The following is a 24,450-nucleotide window of genomic DNA, read 5'->3' on the forward strand; positions in this document are numbered from 1 at the left end:
CCTGTCTTCTATATTGCTGCTTTGATCCTCTGCTTCATCTAATCTGCTCTTGATTGCCTCCAGTACATTCTTTATTTCAGTCATTGTATTCTTTTTTTTTTTTTAAGATTTTTCTTTATTGGGGAATTGGGGGGATGGGAACAGACAAGCTGCCGTCGTTTTTTTTGTTCTTCAGTCTAGTTGTGGAGGACGTTGCTTCACTGGCCCAAGTTGGCACCATCATTGCGCTCCTCCCAGGCACGACAGATCAGTCGCCGGCCCCTGGACGGCCGCTGACGCTGGCCGCCGGCCACACATGGCAGCCCGCGGCAACCCACTGCCACAGGGGCTGCAGCCCACACCATCGCCGGCGACGCACAGCAGCCCAGCTCCAGGTTGAGCCGCCGTCCAGCATCCCAGCTGTGGAGGGCAGTGTCACTGGCCCTCATATGTGGGATCCGAACCAGGGCCCTCCGGCATCCCAAGCCAGTTCTCAACCATAGCGCCACTCGGCCGGCCCCAGTCATTGTATTCTTTATTTCTGACCTGTTCTTCATGGTTTCTGTTTCCTTCTTTATGCTTACTTATCTCTTTGTTGAAATTTTCAATAAGTTCCTTAAGGATTCTTATAACCGGTGTTTTAATCTCTGTCTCTGGGAGGTTGGTTGCCTCCATTTTATTTAGTTCTATTTGTGGAGGTTTCTCCTGTTCTTTTATTTGGGACATATTTCTTTGTTTCCTCATTCTGGCTGCCTCTCTGTGTTTGTTTCTATGTATTGGGTAGCTGTCCTATGTCTCTCAGTGTTTCCTGGGTGGCCTTACATAGTATATGTCCTGTGTGGTCCAATGGTGCAATCTTCCTGATCTCATGTTCATGTATTCCAGGACTGTCTTTTGAAGGTGTTGTGTGTGTTCTCCTGTTGTAGTTGAGCCTTTACTGCTTTTGGGACATCAGTGGGTTGGATTGACTCGTAGGCTGACTGACTGTGAGGATTAGCTGTGCCCACAGTGTATGAGCTGCTGTGTGTGGGCTGACCTCTCAAAGGGGGATTACCCCGCGGGCTATTGTACCTGTTGAGACCCACCCGCCCCCCCCTTGGGTGTGCCGCTTGTAGGGTTAACCAGGTAGTGCTTTGGTGTGGTTTGAAGCTGGCCTCTAGGTGTGTTGTTTCTGATGTCTCTTGGAAGGGGCTCCCATGCAGGCCAATTTCAGCCTTGCCTGTGACCAGCCCATGGCTACCTGGTAGGAGCCACAAAGGTATATGTGGTTGGCTGCTGCCTCTGCTGGTCCTGGAGGCAGGTGGCAGTGGCCCTGCTGTGAACTAAGGCCTGCCTCCCCAAGTGTGGGGACTGTGGCAGCTTAGCAAAAGGCCCAGGGGCCCCTTGGCCTATTGCCACCTGCTGTCTACCAATATGGCTCAGCCTCTAAAGAGCCTCCTTAGGTGCATGGTTGGGTTGGTTTACCCAGTGTTGAAAGTACCTTCAGTGATGCAGCACTAGCTGGGTGGGCAGGGTCCCAGGGAGTCACAAGGTATGGTGGGTAGTTTTTACCAGGTTAATGCAGATTCAGTTCTCATGCCAGTGCCTGGACTGTGACCACTTTGCAAAATGCCCTGAGAACACCATAGCAAGCCACTGCTTCCTTGGGCTTGCAGATCCCTAAGAGCTGCCCAAGAGAGGCTACAGCATAAATTGTGGCTCATTGGCCACCGTCAAAAGTTCTCCAGGCAGCCACAAGCAATCCACTCCTGCAACAGGCTTTCACAGCTTGTGGGCCATTCAGCTGTAGGTGGGCAGGGCAGGGTTCCAGGGAGACACAGAGTGTGGATGGTGGTTTTTACAAAGTTAATGCAGTTTTGGTTCTTGCACCGGTGCCAGGCCCATGACCAATTCACAGAAATGCTCTAAGAACACCATGGCTAGTCACCCCTTGTCTTAGGCCCACAGGTCTCCAAAAACCTCCCAGGAGAAGATGTGGCACAGGTTGTGGCTCACTCAATGCCAACCGCCAAAAGTTCCCTGGGCCACCATAGGCCGCCCGCTGCTATACAAGGTTTCTACAACTTGTGTGGCAGGGCTGGCCACTCAGCAGCTGTGAGTGCCCTGGGTAATGCAGTGTCAGCTGTGCAGCGCAGGGACCAAGGGCATCACCAAGGTGGTATGCACACACAGGTTTTACCAGCCAATGCTGTCTCAGATTTGGCCCTTTGCAGGGGCGGGTGGGTGGGAGGTGGTGGTACCAACATAGAAAAGATGGCACCCTCCTGTAGGGTATACGTGAGGAAGGCTCCACACAAAGATAATGGCTGCTGTCCCTCAGCCCTTGTCCCACAGCCACACAACTCAGTCTTTCCTTATATATCTCTCTCGAGTTGTTGCTCCTCCACCAGAGACCAGGTATTTGCAAGTGAGTGAGTCTGTGTGTGGGCCCTTTAAGAGGGTGTCTGGGGGCCGGCCGAGTGGCTCAGTTGGTTAAGAGCTCGCTCAAGAGCTTGAGCTCTGAGCAACAGTGGTTCGAGTCCCGGCCCGAGCTGAGCAGCCACTGAGCTGCCACAGGTAGTAGGATGACTCAGCTAAAAAAAAAAAAAAAAAGACTAAGAGCGTGTCTGGGTTTCCAGCCACCTTTCATCTCACCAGGACAGGCAGAGTAGAATCCTCACTGATTTTCACTGCCAGATGTGGGAACTGCTGGTATAGGACCCTTAAGCTGGAGAGCCTGGTGTGGGGATGGGACCCTTCCCTTTTCTGGGGAGATCTCCACCACCAAGGCATCCCTCCTGGTGTTCACCACTATCTGTGAGTTTGGGGTCAGACCGTTACACATCTCCACCTCTACTACTGGTCTCAATGTGGCCTCTTCTTTATATCCTAAGTTATAGGGGTTCTGCTGTTCAGCTAGTCTTCAAATGATTCTTGAAGTTGATGGTTCTAAAATTTATTTGGAATTTTGGTGTGATCCTGTGATGCAGTAGGCATAGCGTTTACCTAATCCGCCATCTTGGACCATCTCCCCAAACATTATTTTCTTGACATCTGGAGTTAAATGTGACTTTCCCTCCTCTGACATTTGCAGATGTTTCACTCTCATCATTATATTACTTGTGGAACTTTCTTACACTATCTTTAGACTATAAACTCTTAGAGGGCAGGAAACAATCTACTCATCTATGTGCCACGAGGAAGTTTTTGAGAGAACGTTTTCTAAAGTAATTCCAACTTATACTAGTGACTTAACTTAGTATTATAAAACCTAGCTTAGTTTTGGAGAGCAGCCAAGGTTCTTGATATTACAGAAGCTGAAGGCCACAAGACAAAATAGCGTCCTGAAGAGAACTGCCATGAGAGACACCACTGTGGAAACAGATTAAACAGCACTCAGACTATAAATATTTCCTGGGTTTCCCTTCATTACCACTGTCTTGGAGGTGAGACCTCCAATGATAGTATCGCACAGCAAAGATGAAAATGTTAACAAAGCAATTTCAACAGTGATTAAATTTTTTATGGCTACCCCGACTTTGTTTATCCTCCTGATTCTTGATTGCTGCTCATCATACATTGTTTCCTGTTGACCAGTCCCCACCAGAAGTGCCCTGAGCACGGAGGGAGATGAGGGATGGCTCAGGTCATATATTTCATGGACCAATGATTCAAATAAGGCTTGAGGAGTCCAAATATAGTTTCATATTTTCTCCAACTTATTAAGAGGTCGCTGGGGACATATTTTATTTTGCATGTTCTATATTATTTATGTAAAGGAAGTATTTCCCTGACAGTTTTAACTTCAGGCATACTAGGAATGTAGAAGAGAGGATATGGTTACCCACTTCTCCACCCTCTCTAGCACAATTACCAACACCAATATAATTATACATTTCTCTGGCCAAAATCATGTAATATAATCTAAGGAACTTCAAGAGTAAAGGCAGATCATACAAGTCACAAAATACTAAGAGTTTATTTTGACAAGCTAACTGTGTGTGTTGAACACAAAAACAAAATGAAAGTCAAGTACATTTAAGTTATTTAAATTCTCTGCCAAGTCATTTTCTAAATATAATCTGCACCTTCTTTCATATGGGTACCTTCATTTGAACTGCCTCTCTTTTCCCCACCCCCTCCTGTAAATTCTCTCCATCCTTTTCAGGTAGATCTCCTCTGCACAGCCAGCCTGCATTCATTCATTGCCCATCTCCACCCAGTCACCTACTGTCTCATCTGCTTTATGTCACCTGAGCTCAAGTGTCCATGGTTTTAAGGCAGGGCCACTGTCTGCTAACTTGTATATGTTCTAATGTCACATCACCCAACACTGTTTAGGCACCAAGTAAGCATGAAATTTATGGGCTCATGCAAAATCTCAGTGAGTATTTATTATGTGCCAAGGACTAGCAATCTAAGATTAATAACAACATAGCCTTTTCTCAAGCAGCTCCCAGGCTAGAAGGAAGGACAGTAATGTCCTGTGCTCTATGTCCCTCTTAACTTCTCCAGAATAGCGCTGACTTACTACTCAGTCTCCAGCAACAATCTCTGACTTTCTACATTATTCCCCTCATTATAGCCATATGCTCTAATATCTCCCATTCTGAATACAAACAAAAATCTCCTGTAATTCCTCACATGCCTTCAGCTATATCCTACTTGTCAGTTCCCCTTCAGAGCTAAACTTCTCCATGAAGTTTTCCACACATACCACATCCACTTTCTAATTTCACAGTCAGGGCATCAGCCTCTCCCTACCAAACACTAGAACTGCTCTGCTCAAGGCCTGAACCGTTCATGGTGCCAACTCACTGGCCACCCTCTGCCCTCGGCATGTCCAATGCCCAGTTTCAGTCTGCAATTACCAGTCCTTCCTTCAGAAACTCCTCCAAGCTCTGGTTTTCCAAGGGAATCCTTACCCAACTTCCTTTTAGGCTATTGCTCTTTAACTTAACCTCTAAGCATTGGGTTCATGGTCAAGACACTTGCTCTCTCTAGGTGACCTCATCAACAGTCATGCAGCAAGACCCTCTTTACGCTAATGACTCTCACATGTGCTACATTTCCAGTCCTGAACCTTCTCTCCAAGCTCCAGCCTCACATATCTACCTGCCTACCTAACATCCCCACCTAGGTGTTTAAGAGAAGGAAGTGTGAGAGAGGAACTAAGATAAGGGGTGGGAGGAAGGCATGTTCTTATTTGCCAAATTGAGGAGGGAAAAGTTCTCTGCTCCCCACACCCTTCTGCAGGAGAACTCACACTGGAGAAAGGCCAGGAAATATCCTCCGCAGGCAGGAGCCGATGTGAGCCAGCACCTCACTCACATCCTCGGATGAAGCCATCCTCATGGACAGGCTGTACTTCTCAGTTTCCACGACCATCTGCAAGACCAGATGGGCACTGATTAATAATGACTCCAATTCCTTGAATTTTAAATTTTAAATAACAAACTATATATTCACACTGATATACACTAATACAATTGCGCTTTTTCAGAAGCACTTCCTTAAAATAACACTCGTGGTTTAAGACTCAAAGGAGTATTTGGATAGAAGGTGGACAAGTTGTCAGAAACACCCAAAAACTGAAGCAAGAGTTGGTAAGGGCCAAACTACAGATTCAAACAGATACCCCACCGGTGATGGAGACTGAATTTCCACATTTGCACATGGCTTTTCCTTTTACCAAGATTTTGTCTTGAGATGTCATCATGCAATGGCCTACTATCCAGTCTAAGTAAGACATCTCCTTCAGTGGATGCCTGAGGGCAATTTGAGAGGTACCTTTCTTATTTTTTAAACATGTTTTAAAAACAAGAAACCTCATGAGGTATTTAAATGAAATGTTAAAACCTTTTGCCTGGTACAAAAGAAAAATAAAATGCTTATAAAAATTTCAACTTTCCTAAGAAGAGGGGATACTTGGAAAGGACTATATAAAGGGAACAAGGTAATAAATGTTTAGTGCTAGGCAAAGAGTCATTCTTGCAGTTAACTGCTAGAGATGTCCAAAGCTTATACCAGAATTATTCAGACTGAGGTTATATAGCTAGTCCTATAAATAAGTAGAAATCAACCTGAAAAAAAAAAAGTGCAGGTCGCAAAAAGACCAATAGGTTGATTATGGACACATTTTAAATACAAAGAATCAACTTAAATCACTTAAAAAATATATTGTCATCTTGGATCTCAAAAGTATTTACATAAAATGCAGTCACTTTGGATTATCACCACCTCAAAATATCCTCATACATTTACTTCCTGTTGTTATTTAATTTGTACAAAAATTTGATGGGGGAACACACTTAACATGCAACTAATCAACTGGATTAACAAAGCGGTTTTTAGATTTGTTTTAGGTTGACCTTAAATTAGCCAAATTAAAAATAATAATAATCTGTCCTTCAAAGTGTTTATGTTAGAAGGAAAAGCAATGCAATTTATCTGTAAAAATGATGAGATCAAAGAAAAAGACTTAAGTGATTTGAGTCCTGAAAATACTACTTTTCCAGAAGTACCCTTAGAGAAATCTGTTAACAAGTATATAGTGTATACAACCTCTGTGCCAGTTACTTGGCTCCCTATATAAAAACATATCTTTAATCCTAATTTGCAGCATGTTCATCAAGAAATTGATAGCATAGAAAGTGTTTACTGAACTGGAGGTGTTTACTGATCAACCCCAGGCTACCTCAATGAGGAGTCTTAAGTGAGACCAAAGCCACTTTGTGCAGTTAGCTCAGATGTTCCATGTGCACCTATCTGTGTATGCTTTAGGAAGCAGATGCTTTGGGAGAAAGCCATCAGTGTCTGCATTCTCAACCTGTCCCCAACTTTCCAACCTCAGGTAATTATATTGTTCACTACAGGGTACCCCTACTTTCTCCAAATCTAGTGCATCTTCTCAGTTCACAATTAGGGTATGAGTAATTAGTAATTAGCTCATTCTAATTCCACTTAATCTTAACACCTAATTATCCTTAATTACACAGGATTGAATAGAGTTACAGGGAAGAAAAAAAAGGTGACAGGTGAGGGAAGAAATGAAGTCTTCAAATTCAACCTTGTATGAAAGCATTTGCACAGCCCTACAGATGTCACCACCTTTGCTAACATAAAGAGCAACAAAGTGATGGCAGTGAGACTAACACAGTAAATCATTTCATCAGGAAAATCTCACTCTCAAATACCTTTTTCCCTGCTATTTCAGCTGGAGAAAAACAGAACATTTGGAACATTTTTTGCTTAGACACCTAGCAGGACATAATCCATGACCTCCAATACAAATTTAAAATAATAATAAAAAATATAAGCTATAGCACCTTATTTAAGATTCAAATGTCTAACTCCACCTGCTTTTGTAAGGCAGAACAACAATCTGGCTAAACTTTAAGAGAAGCATTTTTTACTAAACCCCAGCCAATAGATCTGCAAAGTATTTTTCCTCCAACAGAAACAGCCATGGATAATTTGCCAAAAGCATTCTATGACACAGCAAACAATTAACCTAATAATTAAAAAAAAAATCACAGGTGTTTTAGTTGTACAAGAAACAGTCCAAAAATCCAGGAACTATAAAACTTTATTAACTGCTAGCCTCGATTTACTGCCATGAAGGCAACAGAACCTGAACACCAGAAAGAGCTATGAGAATGAGGCTTGGAGAATATGATCAAGGTGTCCTATATTTCCACAAGGAAGAGGAAAATAGCAAGAGTAAAAGCCACATTTTACTAACTCAATAACACATCACTCTCACACATACAACAAAATATGTATGTCCCACACATTTTATCTGAATGCAAACTATAATCAAATCATGATAAAAATAACAATGACAATCGTTAATAAATCCCAGCGAACATTAGAAAACAATGTCCTAATCAAGGCTAGATCATGAGTGCCACAGGCAGACACTATCAGCCTTATGATATTATGAAGAGAAAATACAAATTACAAACATCAAGGGTCTGGGATTACACAAGTTGTTAGTTCTCAACCTTTGGAACAACAAAATCAAACGGTGCACTTGATGAAAATAAAAATGTCCACCCCAGACATACTAAATCCTGTGGGGAGGAAGGGAGGAGGTGTGAGTGACAGGGAAAGGGGTGCTACTGAAGGTATCGTTATTTTTAAAAAGCACCCCAGGCAATTCTGAAACATCAAATTTTGAATATGACTAAGTGACTGGTATAGCCATTGTCTGAACTGCTAGCCTCTTTGTGGAAGCAGGACTATCGTTTCACTATAATTTCATCTCCAAGGTCCAGACACACCATGGGACAAAGTTAAAACGAAGTCACATTACAGAACTATTCTTTCGGTGTGTAAAGTGACAGAACACCTCCATGGGACTAAGGTTGACTGTTTTATACCCAGCTCCTCTGAATGTCAGAAGTATGGAAGGGACAGGACTACAAAGCGGGATAAGACCTGTCCCAGCAACCACATGGGAAAATTAGTGATGCATCGACATCCTATCTCATAATTAAATACCCAAGTTATATTTTGAACACAACCTTGGCACTAACATTTTAATAGTGCCCTTCCTCTGCATCCCAAACCCCAAATCATAAATGTAAACATTTCTGATTTAAGAAAATCAACAAGGCCCTGGTTATATCATTATTCATGAGTGATGATGCCCTACTTACAAGCCAATAGGTTTATCCAAATAGGCAAACATAGGAAGCTATAATTTTTCATCCAAACTCCAGTTTCTGGAGAATGATCAACACATAGGATAAAACATTGCTCTAAGATGAACTATGGAAAGGTTCCAAGGATTTGTAAGTAATTTCAATCAACATAAAATGACAATTTAGATAATTTATTTTAGGAACGTTACCAACAAACTACACACACATATGCAGGCACACACATGTGTACACACACATGCACATTTTCTTTATAGTTTTGAAAGCCAAAACAAAAAGTAGAAGAAATAAAGTAATAAAGATCAGAGCAAGAAGCAATGGAATCAACAGAGAAAATCTATGAAATCAAAAAGCAAATTCTTTGATGGGCTGGCCGAGTGGCTCATTGATTAACAGCTGGCTTGGGAACGCAAGCTCTGAGCAGCAGGGCCTCTGATTCAGATCCCACATGGGCCAGTGACGCTGCGCCCTCTACAGCTAAGATGGTGAACAACAGCTCGACCTGGAGCTCGGCTGCCATGAGTCGTCGGTGACAGTGTAGGCTGCTTCCCCTGTTGCAGTGGGCTACCATAAGCTATCGTGTGTGGCTGGCAGGCAGCGTGAGCGGCCGGCAGCTGGTGTGAGCTGCCGTGAATGGCCATCCAATGGCCGGCAACCAATCTGCCTCACCCGGGAAGAGAGCAATGATCACAATACCAACATGGGCCAGTGAAGCAGTGTCCTTCACAACTAGACCGAAGAACAAAAGGACAGCAACTTGTCTGTTCCCCTTCCCTGATTCCCCTATAAAATCTTTAAACAAAAAAATAAAACCAAATTATTTGAGAAGATCAAAAAATTGACAAAGCTCTAACCAGTCTGATATGAAAATAAAAAAAGGAGAGAAGAACCAAATTATCAATATCAGGAATGATACCCTACAGATATTTGAAGAATAATAAGTGGATACTATAAACAACTTTATATGAATAAATTTGCAATGGAGATGAAATGGACAAATTTCATTTTTTTAAAGATTTTTTTTATTTTTTGACATTCAGTAAAATTTCATATAAATTTCAGGTGTACAGCAAAGTGGTTAGACATTTGTATAATTTAAGAAGTGATTCCCCCTGTCTAATCTAGTACTCACCTGGCACTATACAGTTATTACCATATTATTGACTATGTCCACTATGCTTTACTTTACATCCCCATGACTATTTTGTGACTATCAATTTGTACTTCTTAATACCTTCACCTTTTTCACCCTGCCCCCCAAACCCCCTCCCATCTATCACCTTGATAAATCTAGTACCCATGTAACACCATACATAGTTATCACAGTATTATTAACTATTCTTATGCTATACCTTTCATCCCTAGGACTACTTTGTAATAACCAATTTGCACTTCGTAACCCCTTCCACTTCTTTAGCCATCCCCTCAACTCCTCTCCCATCAGCAGCCATCAAAATGTTCTCTGTTTCTATGAGTTTGTTTCTGTTTTGTTTATTTATTTTGTTCTTTAGATTCCACATACAAGTGAAATCACATTGCATCTGTCTTTCTCTGTCTGACATACTCAGGGCAATACCCTCCAGGTCCATCCATGATGCTGCAGATGGTAAGAACACTTTCTCTTCCATGGCTGAGCAATATTTCATTGTATGTATGAGGTCTGACAATTCAGTTTGCAAACTTGTTGCAACGATGTTGCTAACCTTTTTGATATCAGAGGGATTATTCATTATGAATTTGTACCAACTGGACAAACAGTTAACCAAGTTTACTATTTGGAAGTGCTGAAAAGGCTGCGTGAAAGAGTTAGACGACCTGAACTTTTCACCAACAATTCATGGCTCTTGCATCACAACAATGCATCAGCTTACACGGCACTGTTGTGACAGTTTTTAGCCAGTAAACAAATAGCTGTATTGGAACACCCGCTCTGCTCCTCTGATCTGGCCCTCAATGACTTCTTTCTTTACCCGAAGGTGAAGGAAATATTGAAAGGAAGACATGTGGATGACATTCAGAACATCAAGGGTAATACAATGACAGCTCTGATGGCCATTCCAGAAAGAGTTCCAAAATTGCTTTGAAGGGTGGACTAGGCGCTGGCATCAGTGCATAGCTTCCCAAAGGGAGTACTTCGAAGGTGACTATAGTGATATTCAGCAATGAAGTACTTTGAATATTTTGTGCCAATCTCTTCTAGCCTGCAAAGTTCTGTTTTAAAAAAATCACCCAACAGTCTTATGGGAGTTCCCTTTATAAGTATGCAATTGTCTTTCTCTTGCTGCTTTTAGGATTCTCTCTGTCTTTAACCTTTGCCATTTTCATTATGATGTGTTTTGGTGTGGTGCTTACTACTCTGCCATCTTGGATCTCTCAGCAAAATGGACAAATTTCTTAAAAGACACAAACTACCAAAGCTCACTCAAAAAGAAACATATGAATGTGTCTATGTCTATTAAAGAAATAGAATTTGGAGTTTAAAACCTTAGCAAAGTGAAAACTCCAGGCACAGATGTCTTTACTGGTAAATTAAAACCAAACATTTAAAGAGGAATTATAAATGTTTCTTTAAAAGTTGAAGAACTACTTTCCAACCCACCCTATGAGTCCATGATTACTCTAATATGGAAAGCAAACAAAAACATTTATAAAATAAAACATTACAGCCAATAACTAATTAATATAGATGCAAAGATTCTTCACAAAATTTTAACAAATGTAATCTGACAATATATATAAAAAATAATATATGATGACCAAACGGAATTAATCCCAAAATGAAAGGTTGATGTAGTATTGGAAAATGAATCAATATAAATCACCATATTAACAATTTAAAAAGAAAACACACACTGTAATCTCAACAGATAGAGAAAAAACATTTGACAAAATCCAACACTAATTTCTGATAAAAACTCTCAGCAAACTAGGAATAGAAGAACTTCCTGACTAGATTAAAGGCATCTATGAAAAACCTACATCTACCATTACACTTAATGGAAAAAGTTGACATCACACTTAATGGAAAAAGATGAATGCTTTCCCTCGAAGACTGGAATAAAACAAAGGTGTCTGTTCTCACCACTCATATTCAGCACTGTAATGGAGGCATTAGCTAGTGCAATTGTGTGGGGCTACTTTCATGCTACCCTACTGACAAACCAATGAATTCTGTTTTATGAATGCTGGCAGGAGCTAGGAGGCTCCAGGGTCAGAGATAAAGCACTTTGTTATTCATGACACAGTAAAGGGCACCATGTTTGCATAGATTCTCCCTGACCCCCAAAGTCCCACAGGGTGACATGGAGGGCTCAGACAAATGTGTGCACACACAGTGGACTCCTTACAGGAAAGGAACCCTGGATCTTGGGGGATCTCCTGTTTTCATGCTAAACAATAAGCAAGTCTGCTCTGCGTTCAGAGGGAAACATTCCATCATCCTCTGAGGCTGCTTACTGCACACATAACCCTGAGAACCAGCCTGGGTAAAGCACAGTCATAGAATGAATTCATACCCAGCAAGACATTCAGAGCCCACGAAGCTCACAAGGAATTTCTCCCAACAGCAATACAGCAAGAAAAAGAAATAAACTGCATCAATATTCAAAAAAGAAGTAAAACTGTCAAGACAGGTTTTTTACTTACAAGACACAGTCATCTGTCTAAAAAAATGATGCAATCTATTTTAAAAAGCTACCTGAACTAATAGGTGAGTATAGAAAGGTAACAGGATACAAGATACAAGAGCACTATACAAAAATCAATTGTATTTCTATATACCAGCAAGAAACAGAAAATTGAAATTGTAAAACAATACCATTTATAATGGCATTAAAAATATCAAATACTTAGGAATAAATCTGACAAAAGATGCATAAAACCTGTACACTAAAAGCTACAACAAAATACAATTGAGAGAAATTAGAGAACCAAATCAATGGAGAAATATGCCATTTTCTTGGGTCAGAGACTCCATATTGTTAAGATGTCAATTCTCCCCCAAATTGATCCATAGCTTCAATACAAACCAAGTCTAAAATTCACATGGAATTGCAGAGGACCTAGAATCACTAAAACAACTTTGAAAATGAAGAACAAGGTTGAAAGACTAATGCTGTCTGATTTCAATTCTTACTATGAGGCTACAGTAATCAAGACAGTGTGGTAGTGGCATAAAGATACATAAATACCAAAGGAAGAGGATAAAGAGTCCATAAATAGACTGACATGTATATTAACAATTGATCTTCAACAAAAGTGAACGTCTGTTCTGAGGGGAAACAATATTCTTTCACACAAATGGCACTAGAACACGAGGATATACTATAGTATGAGAAAAAAAGGGGGGGGGTGGGGAAGGAAGAGGAAGAAGAAAACGGAACACTGATCCGTTTGATACATTGCTTGCTTTATATACAAAAATTACCTCAAAATGAATTATAGACCTAAATGTGTAACCTAAAGCTATAAAACTTCTAGAATACATAAAACATTTTGTGACCTTTCATTAAGCAAAGATTTATTCAAGCTGACACGAAAAAAGCGTGATCCATAAAAGTAAATATTGCTAAATTGGACTTCATGAAAATTTAAAACTTCTATTCTTTGAAAGGCACTATAAAGAAAATTAAAAGATAAACTGCAGACTGAGAGGAAAATACATATAAATCACATCTCTGATAAAGGACATGTATTTAGAATATATGAAGAACTCTTAAAATTTTAAGAAAATAAACAACTCAGTTTAAAAAATAGTAAAAGATTTGAACTGACACTTGACCAAAGAAGATATCCGATGGCAAATAAAAAGACGTTCAAGGATTATGCTGGAAGATGGTGGAATAGACAGACACTGTGCCAACTGCCTCCCAGGATCACACCAAAATAACAAATAATTTATATAACGTTCAACCTCGGAAGTTCCCTGGACACTAGATGAGCAGAACCTCTAAACGAAGGACTTAAAGAGGAGGCCACGTCGAGTCTGGTAGGAGGGGCAGAGACGAGAGAGGGCGAATCCCGTGAGGGACACCTCAGCGGTGGGGAGGCTTCTCCAGTTGGGGAACAGACCCTCCGACCCCACATCGAGCTCACCAGCCCAGAATTGCTTTGCCGGGAAGAGGATTTCTACAATAGCTGGCAGTAGAAATTAGTGAGGACTCTCTTTGCTCAGCTCGGTGAGGCTGAGGCGGCTACAGAACCAGTAGAGCCAGAACACGGACTCGCTCACTGGTGAGCACTCACCCAGTCCCTGAGTGAGTCCATGATTACTCTAATATGGAAAGCAAACAGAAACATTTATAAAATAAAACACTACAGCCAATAACTCATTAATATAGATGCAAAGGTTCTTCACAAAATTTTAACAAATGGAATCTGACAATATATATAAAAAAGGCAGACTACTGAATGGGAGAAGATATCTGCCAATGATATATCTGGTAGGGGGTTAATATCCAAGATTTATAAAACACTCATGCAACTCAACACCAAAAAAACAACCCAATTAAAAAATGGGAAGAGGATATGAAGAGGCATTTCTCTATGGAGGACATAAAGATAGCTGACAGGCATATGAAAAAAATGTTAAACCTCACTAAGCATTAGAGAAATGCAAATAAAAACCACAATGAGATACTACTTCACTCTGGTCAGAATGGCTATCATCAATAAATCAACAAACAACAAGTGCTGGCAAGGTTGTGGGGAAAAGGGAACCTTGGTCCACTGTTGGTGGGACTGCAGACTGGTGCAGCCATTATGGAAATCAGTATGGCGGTATCTCAAAAAACTGGAAATGGAACTACTATATGACCCAGAAATTCCACTCTTGGGTATCTATCCAGAGAAAGCCAAGATGCTAATTCGAAAAAATATATGTACCCCTATGTTTATTTCAGCACTATTCACAATAGCCAAGACTTGGGAACAACCGAAAAGCCCATCAGTAGATGACTGGATTAAGAAACTGTGGTACATTTATACAATGGAATATTACTCTGCTATAAAGAAGAATGAAACCGTACCATTTGCAACGATATGGATGGACCTAGACACTATTATGTTAAGTGAAATAAGTCAGTCGGAAAAAGACAAATACCATATGATCTCACTTATGTGTGGAATCTAAAAAACTGAATGAACGAGCAAAGTAAACAGAAATAGTCTCAGAGATATAGAGGAACAACTGATGTTTGCTAGATGGGAGGGGGTTGGGGATGAGGGCGAAGGGAAGGGATTAGACAGCATAAATAGCTAACTACAATAAAGATAGTTTGGGGAATATAATTAATGTTGTAAATATTTTGTAGGGAGTCAGATGGTCACATGTCTTGTTAGGGAGACCACTTCACGAATGCGGTAGAGTCTTGATCACTGCACTGTATACCTGAAGGTGATGTTGTATAATATTGTATGTCAACTATAATTGAATATATATCTAGTCACGGGACGTGGAGTATAGTGTGGGAGTGGAGTCAAGGGAATTGTAATAGATATGATGGTATGGGGGAGAAGTGGGGCGGCAGATTGGGGGAGGGGCGTTGTCACTTTGAGGGATAAAAAGTAAAACTACTGCACTGTGTTGAACACCTGAAACTAATTTTAAAAAATGTTTATTTCACAATAAAAAAACAAAGTACTGAAAAAAAAACAACTGTATTTATAGGATGATCCATATTTAAATGTATTGTAATAGCACCATATCTTAATTTCATTATAATAAACTAAAGAAGTTTTATTTGAAAAAACAAAAATAGACCTTGAGGGTATTAAGCAAAGTGAAATAAGCCAAACAAAAGAAGACAAATCAATTACTACATGGTTTCACTCATATGTAGAAGCCAAAAAACTAAACAAAACAAAAAAAAACAGTCAAACTTATTGAATAAAAGTGGTTAACAGTGGCTAGGGGTTGGGAAAAATAGGGAGAGATTGGTGAAAGAGCATAAACTTTCAGCTATAATGTGAATAAGTTCTGCAGATCTAATGTAAAACATTTGACTATAATGAAGAACACTGTGTTATATAATTGAAATTTTCTAAGAGTAGAACTTAAAGGTTCTCACAAAAAAAGAAAAAAAAAAGGTAAATATGTGAAATGATGGTTGTGTTAATTAACCAGGTAGAGGGAATCTTCTCACAATGTGTATGTATATCAAATACCATGATATACCATTTAACGATCCTGCAATTTTTTTGTCAACTATACCTCAATAAAACTGAAATAAGAAATAAATCAATTAAATAAAATGATTGTTGTACATGAAAAAAAATGCTCAATATCTTTAGTCATTAGGGAAATGCAAATTAAAACCATAATGAAAAAGCACTATACACTTATTAAAATGGCTAAAATTAAACAGACTGACCATGTCAGTGTTGGGGAGGGTATGTAGAAACTGGAATTCTCACACACTACTGGTGGCAATGTAAAATGACACAACCACATTGGAAAACAGTGTGGCAACTTCATAAAAAATTAAACATATACCAACTATACGATTAAGTCATTCCACTCCTAGATATTTACCCACAGGAAACAAAAGCCTATGTCCAATCAAAGACTTGTACTTCAACGTTCATGGCAGCTTTACTTGCCACAGCCAAAAACTGGAAACAACCCAAATGTCCACCAGCAGGTGAATGGATAAGCCAATTGTGAAGTAGCCACGCAACAGAACACTACACAGCAATAAAAAGGAATGAACTATTGAGACATGGAACAAAATAAATCAATCTCAAAATATTTATACTGACTGAAAGAAGGCAGGCAATAAAAAGTATGTAGTGTATGATTCCATTCCTTTAAAATTTTAGAAAATGCAAACTAATCTGCATCAGCAGAGAATAGGTATCTGCAGCTGAGGAGGAGGGCAGGGGGGAGTGTTGACAGGTATACAAAGAAGCTTTGGGGGTGATGGGCACGTTCAGTATCTTGATCATGGTAATGGTTTCACGGGGACACATATATCAAAGTTATCAAATTGTACAGTTCAGTTTACTGTATTATAATCTTTAAAGCTGTTTTTAAAAGTCTATATTTTATTAATACCAAAAAATTCATTTATCACTATATTCCCAGAAAGACCTTACATAATACTGTATAATAGCTATGAAATTTTAATGCTGAAAGTTGTACAAAATCTCTAAGGAACAGCACTCTAACATTTACATTGTCTGCTAACGAGCTAATTAGTTCTTTTCAAACTGAGTTATGAAGAATGTTTTCCTTATCAGAACTAATTCCCGACTCCTGCCCACACAGCCCCTGTGCAGTCTCTCATTTAGAAACTTCCATTTTCCATAATCTTGCTTTTCTACATTATCTCAAGAAACATTCAACAGTGAAACAAAACAGAAACATGTTTCACAGTTTCAGAAACTCAAGAGGTGAGGACCTTGCAGTTATGACAACAAGGTTTCTGCTGTTCACACTCACCTGAGCTGGCTTGCTACAGGTGACACCATGAATCTCCAAGTAGCTGAAGGTTAACTCGAGCTGCAATTGAAGGAGGGGGAGATAAAGACCTGTAATGAGGATTTTAAAACACTTTTCAAGGTAAAAATGCTACAATTAGAAATGGTACCAACTTCTAAAGGTAGGCTGGTTTGACATCGCCATTCATTCAATAAGATAGGACCTTGACTGATCATATTTCAGAAAAAAATATTATTCACATCCCTAACCATTGCAAGAAAGGTGCATGTTTCACTTTTTAAATTTCATCCAGAAACAAACCCAATGGAAAGTTTTATACTTCTACTCTGGTAGTTACTCAGAGAAATGAATGTATGAAGCGAGTCATAAATATACTTTTTTCTTTCATTTCAAAATTTTGCTTCAGAAATTTACATCAGGGTGAAGTGAATGTTGGTTTTCCCTCCTTTCTAAACCTTCATCTCTTTGGGTTACACTCTGACCACTTACTGGGGTCATCATTTCTTCTGCCATCTTTCATAAAAATTCATATTTTGAATGGATTTACACAAACAATATTGAGGAAATTTCAACCACATTTAAATGAAACACACATAGTTAAATAAAAGTCTTTTTGCATGTAAATGATTCCTTTCCTATCTATTTAAATAACAAATGCCCTTTCATCTCTTCTATAATCATCATTTGTTTTTCTTCAAAATGTCTCTAGTCTAGCACTCTTGGCCTGTTTTTTCCTGGACAACAGCCACTAATCTTTCTCCCAGTTTTGTAGTCTTTCATCCTACTAGAGCAAACAGTTCCTGGGCACAGGACTAGAGACAAGGGAGGAAGGAGTTGGATTTTGCCTTCTCGCCTTAAACCCAGAAAGGTAATGAGAAAAGAACCAATCCAGAAACAAACCCCCAAACCCTTAGTTCTGCTCCCTGGGGGTATGTTATACCATTACACATTTGATGGGTAAATCGTAGAACAGAAGACTCCTGAATCTCCTGTTACATATCGTGAAGTATGGTGATGAAGTCTGGAAGTAGATTCTTTCATTACTCACTTCATCAACCAGCAGATATTTATGGAAGGCATACTACGTGGCAGCATCAGAAATGGACAAAGCAATGAGACACTTATCTTGTCCTCCAAGAGGTAAATGCAGCATTAGAGGCTCATTTTAAACATTCAATGAGAGTAGAAACCTTCTTACCTATCATTATCAAGATCTATACTTGGTTCGGTTTTGAAAAGTCACTTAGAGCAGGGAAGTATTTTCTAAAAAGTATACATATCTACATTTATTTAAATTTAAAACTTATTAACATATTTTTATGAGCTAGCCTTTGATTTAATGCCAAAGCTTCTTTGAGTTAAGCACACTGGCTGGTCTAGTGGCATTTCCTCTGAGCCACACCCTTAATGCAGAGTACCCAACTTCCTTTGGGAGTGAGAACTTGAAGACGCTTGCCAAGCAATTTGAGGGTAGACATTTTCTAAATTATTATCCTCCCCATCCCTTCAGCCTTTAACAATTTAACAGTCTTAAGTAGACAGTAATTTTAAATAATTCACCTTTATCAATATTCAATCTTTCATAGACTGTTTCATTTAGAAGTCATACCGAATTGTTATATGAACTATCTTTAAATAAATGTACTGTTGTTTTCAATTTTTTTTTCAATTACAGTTGACATTCAATATTATATAATATTATATTCGTTTCAGGTATATAGCATAGTGGTTAGACATTTATATAACTTATGAAGTGGCTGTGAATAAGTCTAGTACCCACCCTGACACCATACATAGTTATTACAATATTACTGTCTATATTCTCTATGCTGTACTTTACATCCCCATGATTATTTTTTAACTACCAATCTGTACTTCTCAATCTCTTCACCTTTTTCACCCAGCCCCTCAGCCCCCATCCCATCTAGCAACCATCAGTTTGTTCTATCTATGAGTCTCTCTCTGTTTTGTTTGTTCATTTATTTTGTATTTAGATTCCACATATAAGTGAGAACATATGGTATTTGTCTTTCCCTGTCTGACTTATGAGGTGTGATGAAACAATACAGTGAATGTTTAAATAAAAAAAAAATTTCATTACAGTAAAAGACACATTGCCATTAATCCCCCTCAAAATACTCCCCCTCAGTTCGAGCACACTTATCCCATCATTCTTGTCACTTTCTGAAGCAGTTCTGGAAGTCCTCTTTTGTGAGTGTCTTTAGTTGCACTGTCGTAGCTGCCTCAATGTCCTGAATTGATTCAAAACATTTACCTTTCATGGCCATTTTGACTGGGGAAGAGCCTGAAGTTACATGGTACCAGATCCAGTGAATAAGGTGGATGAGGACACACCGTAATGTTTTTATTTGACAGAAATTGTCATACCCAAAGCAATGTGTGACATGGAGCCCTTCCGTTGTGATCACAAAATACGGTGAATGCTGCTGCCAGGTGCCATCCAACAGAAAGGCAGGGATCTTCAATATGGGAAGTGGTGCGTCAAACCTTAGGTGCAGTCAGTGGGATGTGGGCTACCGTTGAGAGAAGGTTTCTTTTAAAGTGTGCCATAAATCAAGGATCATGAACAACACATTAACATGAAATGGGCAAATGGTTTCACCCTCCATCATGACAACACTCTGTGTCACACATTACTTCGGTACAGCAATTTCTGTCAAAAACAACAACAAAAAAACCCATTATGGTGTATCTTCATCCACCTGATTCACCGGATCTGGCACCATCCGTCTTCTGGCTCATCCCCAAAGTCAAAATGATTCAGGACATTGAGGCAGCCATGACAACATGACTAAAGACACTCACGAAAGAGGGCTTCCAGAACTGCTTTAGAAAGTGTCAAGAACAATGGGATAAGTGTGTTCAAAGCGAGGGAGAGGATTTTGAGGAGGATTAATGGCAATGTATCTTTTACTGTAATAATTTTTTTTTACTTAAACATTTACCATATTGTTTGATCACACCTCATATTTCATTTACCATAATATCCTCTAGGCCCATCCACGTTTTCACAAATAGTAAGATTTAATTTTTTTTAATGTCCAAGTAATACTCCATTGTATACTGTATTTCCCCATGTATAAGACACACCCTTTTTCAAAAAATTTGGGGTCTAAAAATGGTGCGTCTTATACAGTGGTTGTAGATTTTTTTACTTGCATTTCCTGCAAGTGATGAGGAGTTGTATGAATTTTATGATGAATAAAACTTGAGTTCAATAACTTTATGTATTACACTTTTTTCAAATTTCGGGCCCCCAAATTAAGGTGCGTCTTATACATGGGAGCATCTTATACCTGGGGAAATACGGTATATGTACCACCTCTTTATCCAATCATCTATCGATGGACACTTGGGCTGATGCCATGTCTTGGCTATTGTAAATAAACCTCCAATGAACATAGGGGTATATGTATCTTTTTGAATTAGTGTTTTGAATTTCTTTGGATAAATACCCAAAAGTGGTATTGCTGGGTCATATGATAGTTTTAATTTTTTGAGAAATTTCAATACTGTTTTCCACAGTGGTTGCACAAATTTGCAATCCCACCAACAGTGCACAAGGGTTCCCTTTCTCCACATCCTCACCAATACTTGCTTTTTGATTTGTTGATGATAGCCATTCTGAGAGATGTGAGTTGATATCTTATTGTTGCTTTAATTTGCATTTCCCTGATAATTAGTGACACTGAGCATCTTTTCATATGTCTATTGGCCATCTGTATGTCCTTTTTGGAGAAATTTCTATTGAGCTCCTCTGTCCCTTTTTTAATTGGATTGTTTGTTTTGAGGGGGTTATGTTGTATGAGTTCTTTATATATTTTAGACATTAACCCCTTATCGGATATAACATTGGCAAATATCTTCTCTCATTCAGGTTGTCTTTCCATTTGGTTGATGGTTTCCTTTGCTGTGAAAAAACTTTTTAGCTTGATGTAGTCCTATTTTTTATTTTGTTTCCCTTGCCCAAGGAGAAAGATCAGAAAAAATATTACAAAGAGCAATATCAGAGAGTTTACTACCTATGTTTTCTTCTAGTAGTTTTATGATTTCAGGTCTTACATTTAAGTCTTTAATTCATTTTGAGTTTATTCTTGTATAAGGTTTAAGAAAGTGGTGGTTTCATTTTTTTGCATGTATCTGTCCAGTTTTCCCAACATCATTTATTGAAGAGGCTGTCTTTACCCATTGTATACTCTTACCTCCTTTATCATAGATTAATTAACCATATAGGATTGGGTTTATTTCTGGGCTCTCTACAACTATTCTGTTCCATTGACCTATGTGTCTGTTTTTATGCTAGTATCATGCTGTTTTGGTTACTATAGTCTTGTAGTATATTTTCTTATCAGGTAGTGTGACTTCCAGTCTGTGTGTTTGAAGATGCGATGTGGGTCTCCTGTAGGCAGCATATGTATGGGTGTTGTTTTCTTATCCTTTCAGCCATTCATCCACCCTAAGTTTTTTGATTGGAGCATTTAATTCATTTACATTTTTTTTTTTAGCTGAGCCATCCTGCTACCTGTTGGCAGCTCAGCGGCTGCTCAGCTTGGGCCGGGCATCAAACCGCTGTTGCTCAGAGCTCAAACTCTTGAGCGAGCTCTTAACCAACTGAGCCACTAGGCCGGCCCCAAGTCCTTTAACATTTTTTTTTGTAATACTGGTTTAGTGGTGATGAATCCCTTTAGCTTTTTCTTATCTGGGAAATTCTTTCTCTCTCCTTTGATTCTAAATGAGCACCTTGCTGAGGAATCTTGGTTGCAGGTCCCTGCTTTTCATCATTTTAAACATTATGTACCAATCCCTTCTGGCCTGCAAAGTTTCTATTGAGAAATCAGCTGACAGTTTTATGGGAACTCCCCTAGTTAGGTAACTAACTGCCTTTCCCTTGCTGCTTTTAAGATTCTCTCTCATTAACCTTTGGCATTTTAATTATGATATGTTTTGGTGTAGGTCTCTTTGAGTTCATCTTGTTTGGGACTCTCTATGCTTCCTTGAACTTGTATGTCTGTTTCCTTTGCCAGATTAGGGAAGTTTTCCATCATTATTTCTTCAAATAGGTTTTCAATCCCTTGTTCTCTCTTCCCCTTTTGGTACCTCTATGATGTGAATGTTGGTACATTTGATGTTGTCCCAGCGGCCCCTTAAAATGTGAGGTCTGACCATTAAGTTCACGAACTCATCCTAGAAAAAGTGCTATGTATCTCATTACTGAATATCACTACGGTCACCTTTGAAGCACTCCCCTTGGGAAGCTATGCACTGACACCAGCACCTAGTCCACTTTTCAAAGCAATTTTGGAACTCTTTATCTGGAATGGTCATCAGAGCTGTCATCATATTACCCTTGATGTCCTGAGTGTCATGATAATGACTTCCTTTCAATATTTCTTTTATCTTTGGGTAAAGAAAGAAGTCATTGAGTCCAGATTAGGTGAGTAGAGAGGGTGTTTCAATGCAGTTATTTGTTTACTGGCTAAAAACTTCCTCACAGACAATGCCATGTGAGCTGGTGCATTGTCGTGATGCAAGATCCATTAATTGTTGGTGAAAAGTTCAGGTTGTCTAACTGTTTCACGCAGCCTTTTCAGCACTTCCAAATAGTAAACTTGGTTAACTGTTTGTCCAGTTGGTACAAATTCATAATAAATAATTCCTCTGATATCAAAAAAGGTTAGCAACATCGTTGCAACAATTTCACGAACTTACTTGTCAGACCTTTGTATACTCATTTTTCAAAATTCTTTTTTCTTCTTGTTACAATTGGGCATTTTCTGCTTTTTTTTTTTTTCCAAATTGCTGATACGATCCTCTGCTTCATCTAATCTGCTGTTGATTCCATTTAATATATTCTTCATTTCAGTTATTGTATTCTTCATTTCTAACCAGTTCTTTTTTATGGTTTGTACGTCTTTGTGTAAGTTCTCACTGAGTTCACCTATTTTCCCCCTAATTTCATTGAGCCTCCTTATAACCAGTGTTTTGAACTCTGTATCTGGTAGATTGCTTTCCTCTATTTCTTTTGTTTTTCTGGAGTTTTGTTCTGTTCTTTCATTTGGGAAAAGTTTCTTTGTCTCCTCACTTTGGCTACCTTTCTGTGTTTGTTTCTGTGTATTAGGTTGATCTGTTATATCTTTCAGTCTTGGCAGGGTGGCTTTCTGTAGAAAGTGTCCTGTGGGGCCAGTGGCGCAGTCTCCCTGGTCTCTGAGCCGGGTGCTCCAGAGGTGTCCTTGTGTAGGTTGTGTACAGTCCTTTTATAGTTGAGTCTTGATTGCTGTTGTCACGTCAGTGAGTAGGACTGACCCTCAGGGTGACTGGATGTGAGGACTGGCCATGACTGCGCTGTATGAGCTATTGTGTGGGGACTGACCCCACAGAGTAGGGTTTGCCTTTGCGGGTCTCTGGTCCTTGATGAGTCCACTCTTTGGTCTGTTGTTTGTGAAGCCAATTCGGTGGTACTCTGGTGTGGTCTGAAGCCAGTGACCAGGTGTGTTGGTTCTAGGGTCTCTTAGGAGGGGCTCTAGTGCAGGCCCAGGTCAGCTGCTGCCTGTGTCCAGCCTGAGCCGAATGGTAGGAGCTAGAAAGTGATCTGTGGTTCATAACCAACTGTGCTGGGGTTGGAGGTGCCTGCGAAAGGCTAAGCTGGGCTCTGAGGCCAGCTGCCACCGATGCCCGGCTAGGAGCCGCTTAGCAGTAGGTACCAGGCACACCAAGGCCAGTGTGTTTGTTTGCTGTTTGCTTGGGGTTTGTGGACCTTTGAGGGTTTGTAGGAAAGTCCACAATGCAGGCTGAGGCCAGTGCTTACGTGGAACAGCTGCTGAAAGAGCTTCAGAGCTAGTGCGCAAGCTGGATGGGGCGAGGTCTCAGGGAACCATCTGGGCAGGACGAATGTTTTTGGCCAGTTTGATTGCGACTCAGAGTTGGTGCCAGCCTATGCCTGCTGGTTAAGTGGGAGAAGAACTCAACAAGTACACTCTTACATCCCAGCAGCTATGAAAATGTAGCTGATATCATCATATTGTTAATGGTGAGGAGGAGACGCTCTAAGACTTACTGACAGGCATCATAGCAAGGTTCAAATCATTCTCTCTAATCTCATCCATGACTATTTTTAATAGGCCTTTGCTCTCACATCCCCCTAAATGGCCCTTCCCCCACTCCAGCCCACCCCAAAGACAGTTTGAGGACTATCACTGGGCAGGAGGAGGCAAGGGGCTAGTCAGAAAGCTGAGACATGTGCAGGCTGCTTGAAGACCTCAGGACATTTTTAAGACAGAGCTACAAATAGTAGCAATTGGTTAATAATAGGAAGGGATCAGCCCAAACCATCAATAGCTTTTCCACCATTCTCTCACTTAGCCTATC

The 24,450-nt window shown here is 39.8% G+C and overlaps 1 protein-coding gene across 1 annotated transcript in view; it reads right to left on the bottom strand.

The window, feature by feature from the left end:
• The window catches only part of CARMIL1 (capping protein regulator and myosin 1 linker 1), a 337,821-nt gene that overhangs the window by 192,198 nt on the left and 121,173 nt on the right, over positions 1–24,450 (bottom strand). Inside the window, exons 4-5 of the mRNA XM_019668166.1 lie at positions 17,065–17,124; positions 5,225–5,346 (exon numbers count right to left, since the gene is read on the bottom strand). Coding sequence (XP_019523711.1) covers positions 5,225–5,346; positions 17,065–17,124 — 182 coding nt within the window. The remainder of the gene's footprint in view (positions 1–5,224; positions 5,347–17,064; positions 17,125–24,450) is intronic.

This window comes from Hipposideros armiger, unplaced genomic scaffold (genome assembly GCF_001890085.2).
Source record: "Hipposideros armiger isolate ML-2016 unplaced genomic scaffold, ASM189008v1 scaffold_519, whole genome shotgun sequence".
NCBI lineage: Eukaryota > Metazoa > Chordata > Mammalia > Chiroptera > Hipposideridae > Hipposideros > Hipposideros armiger.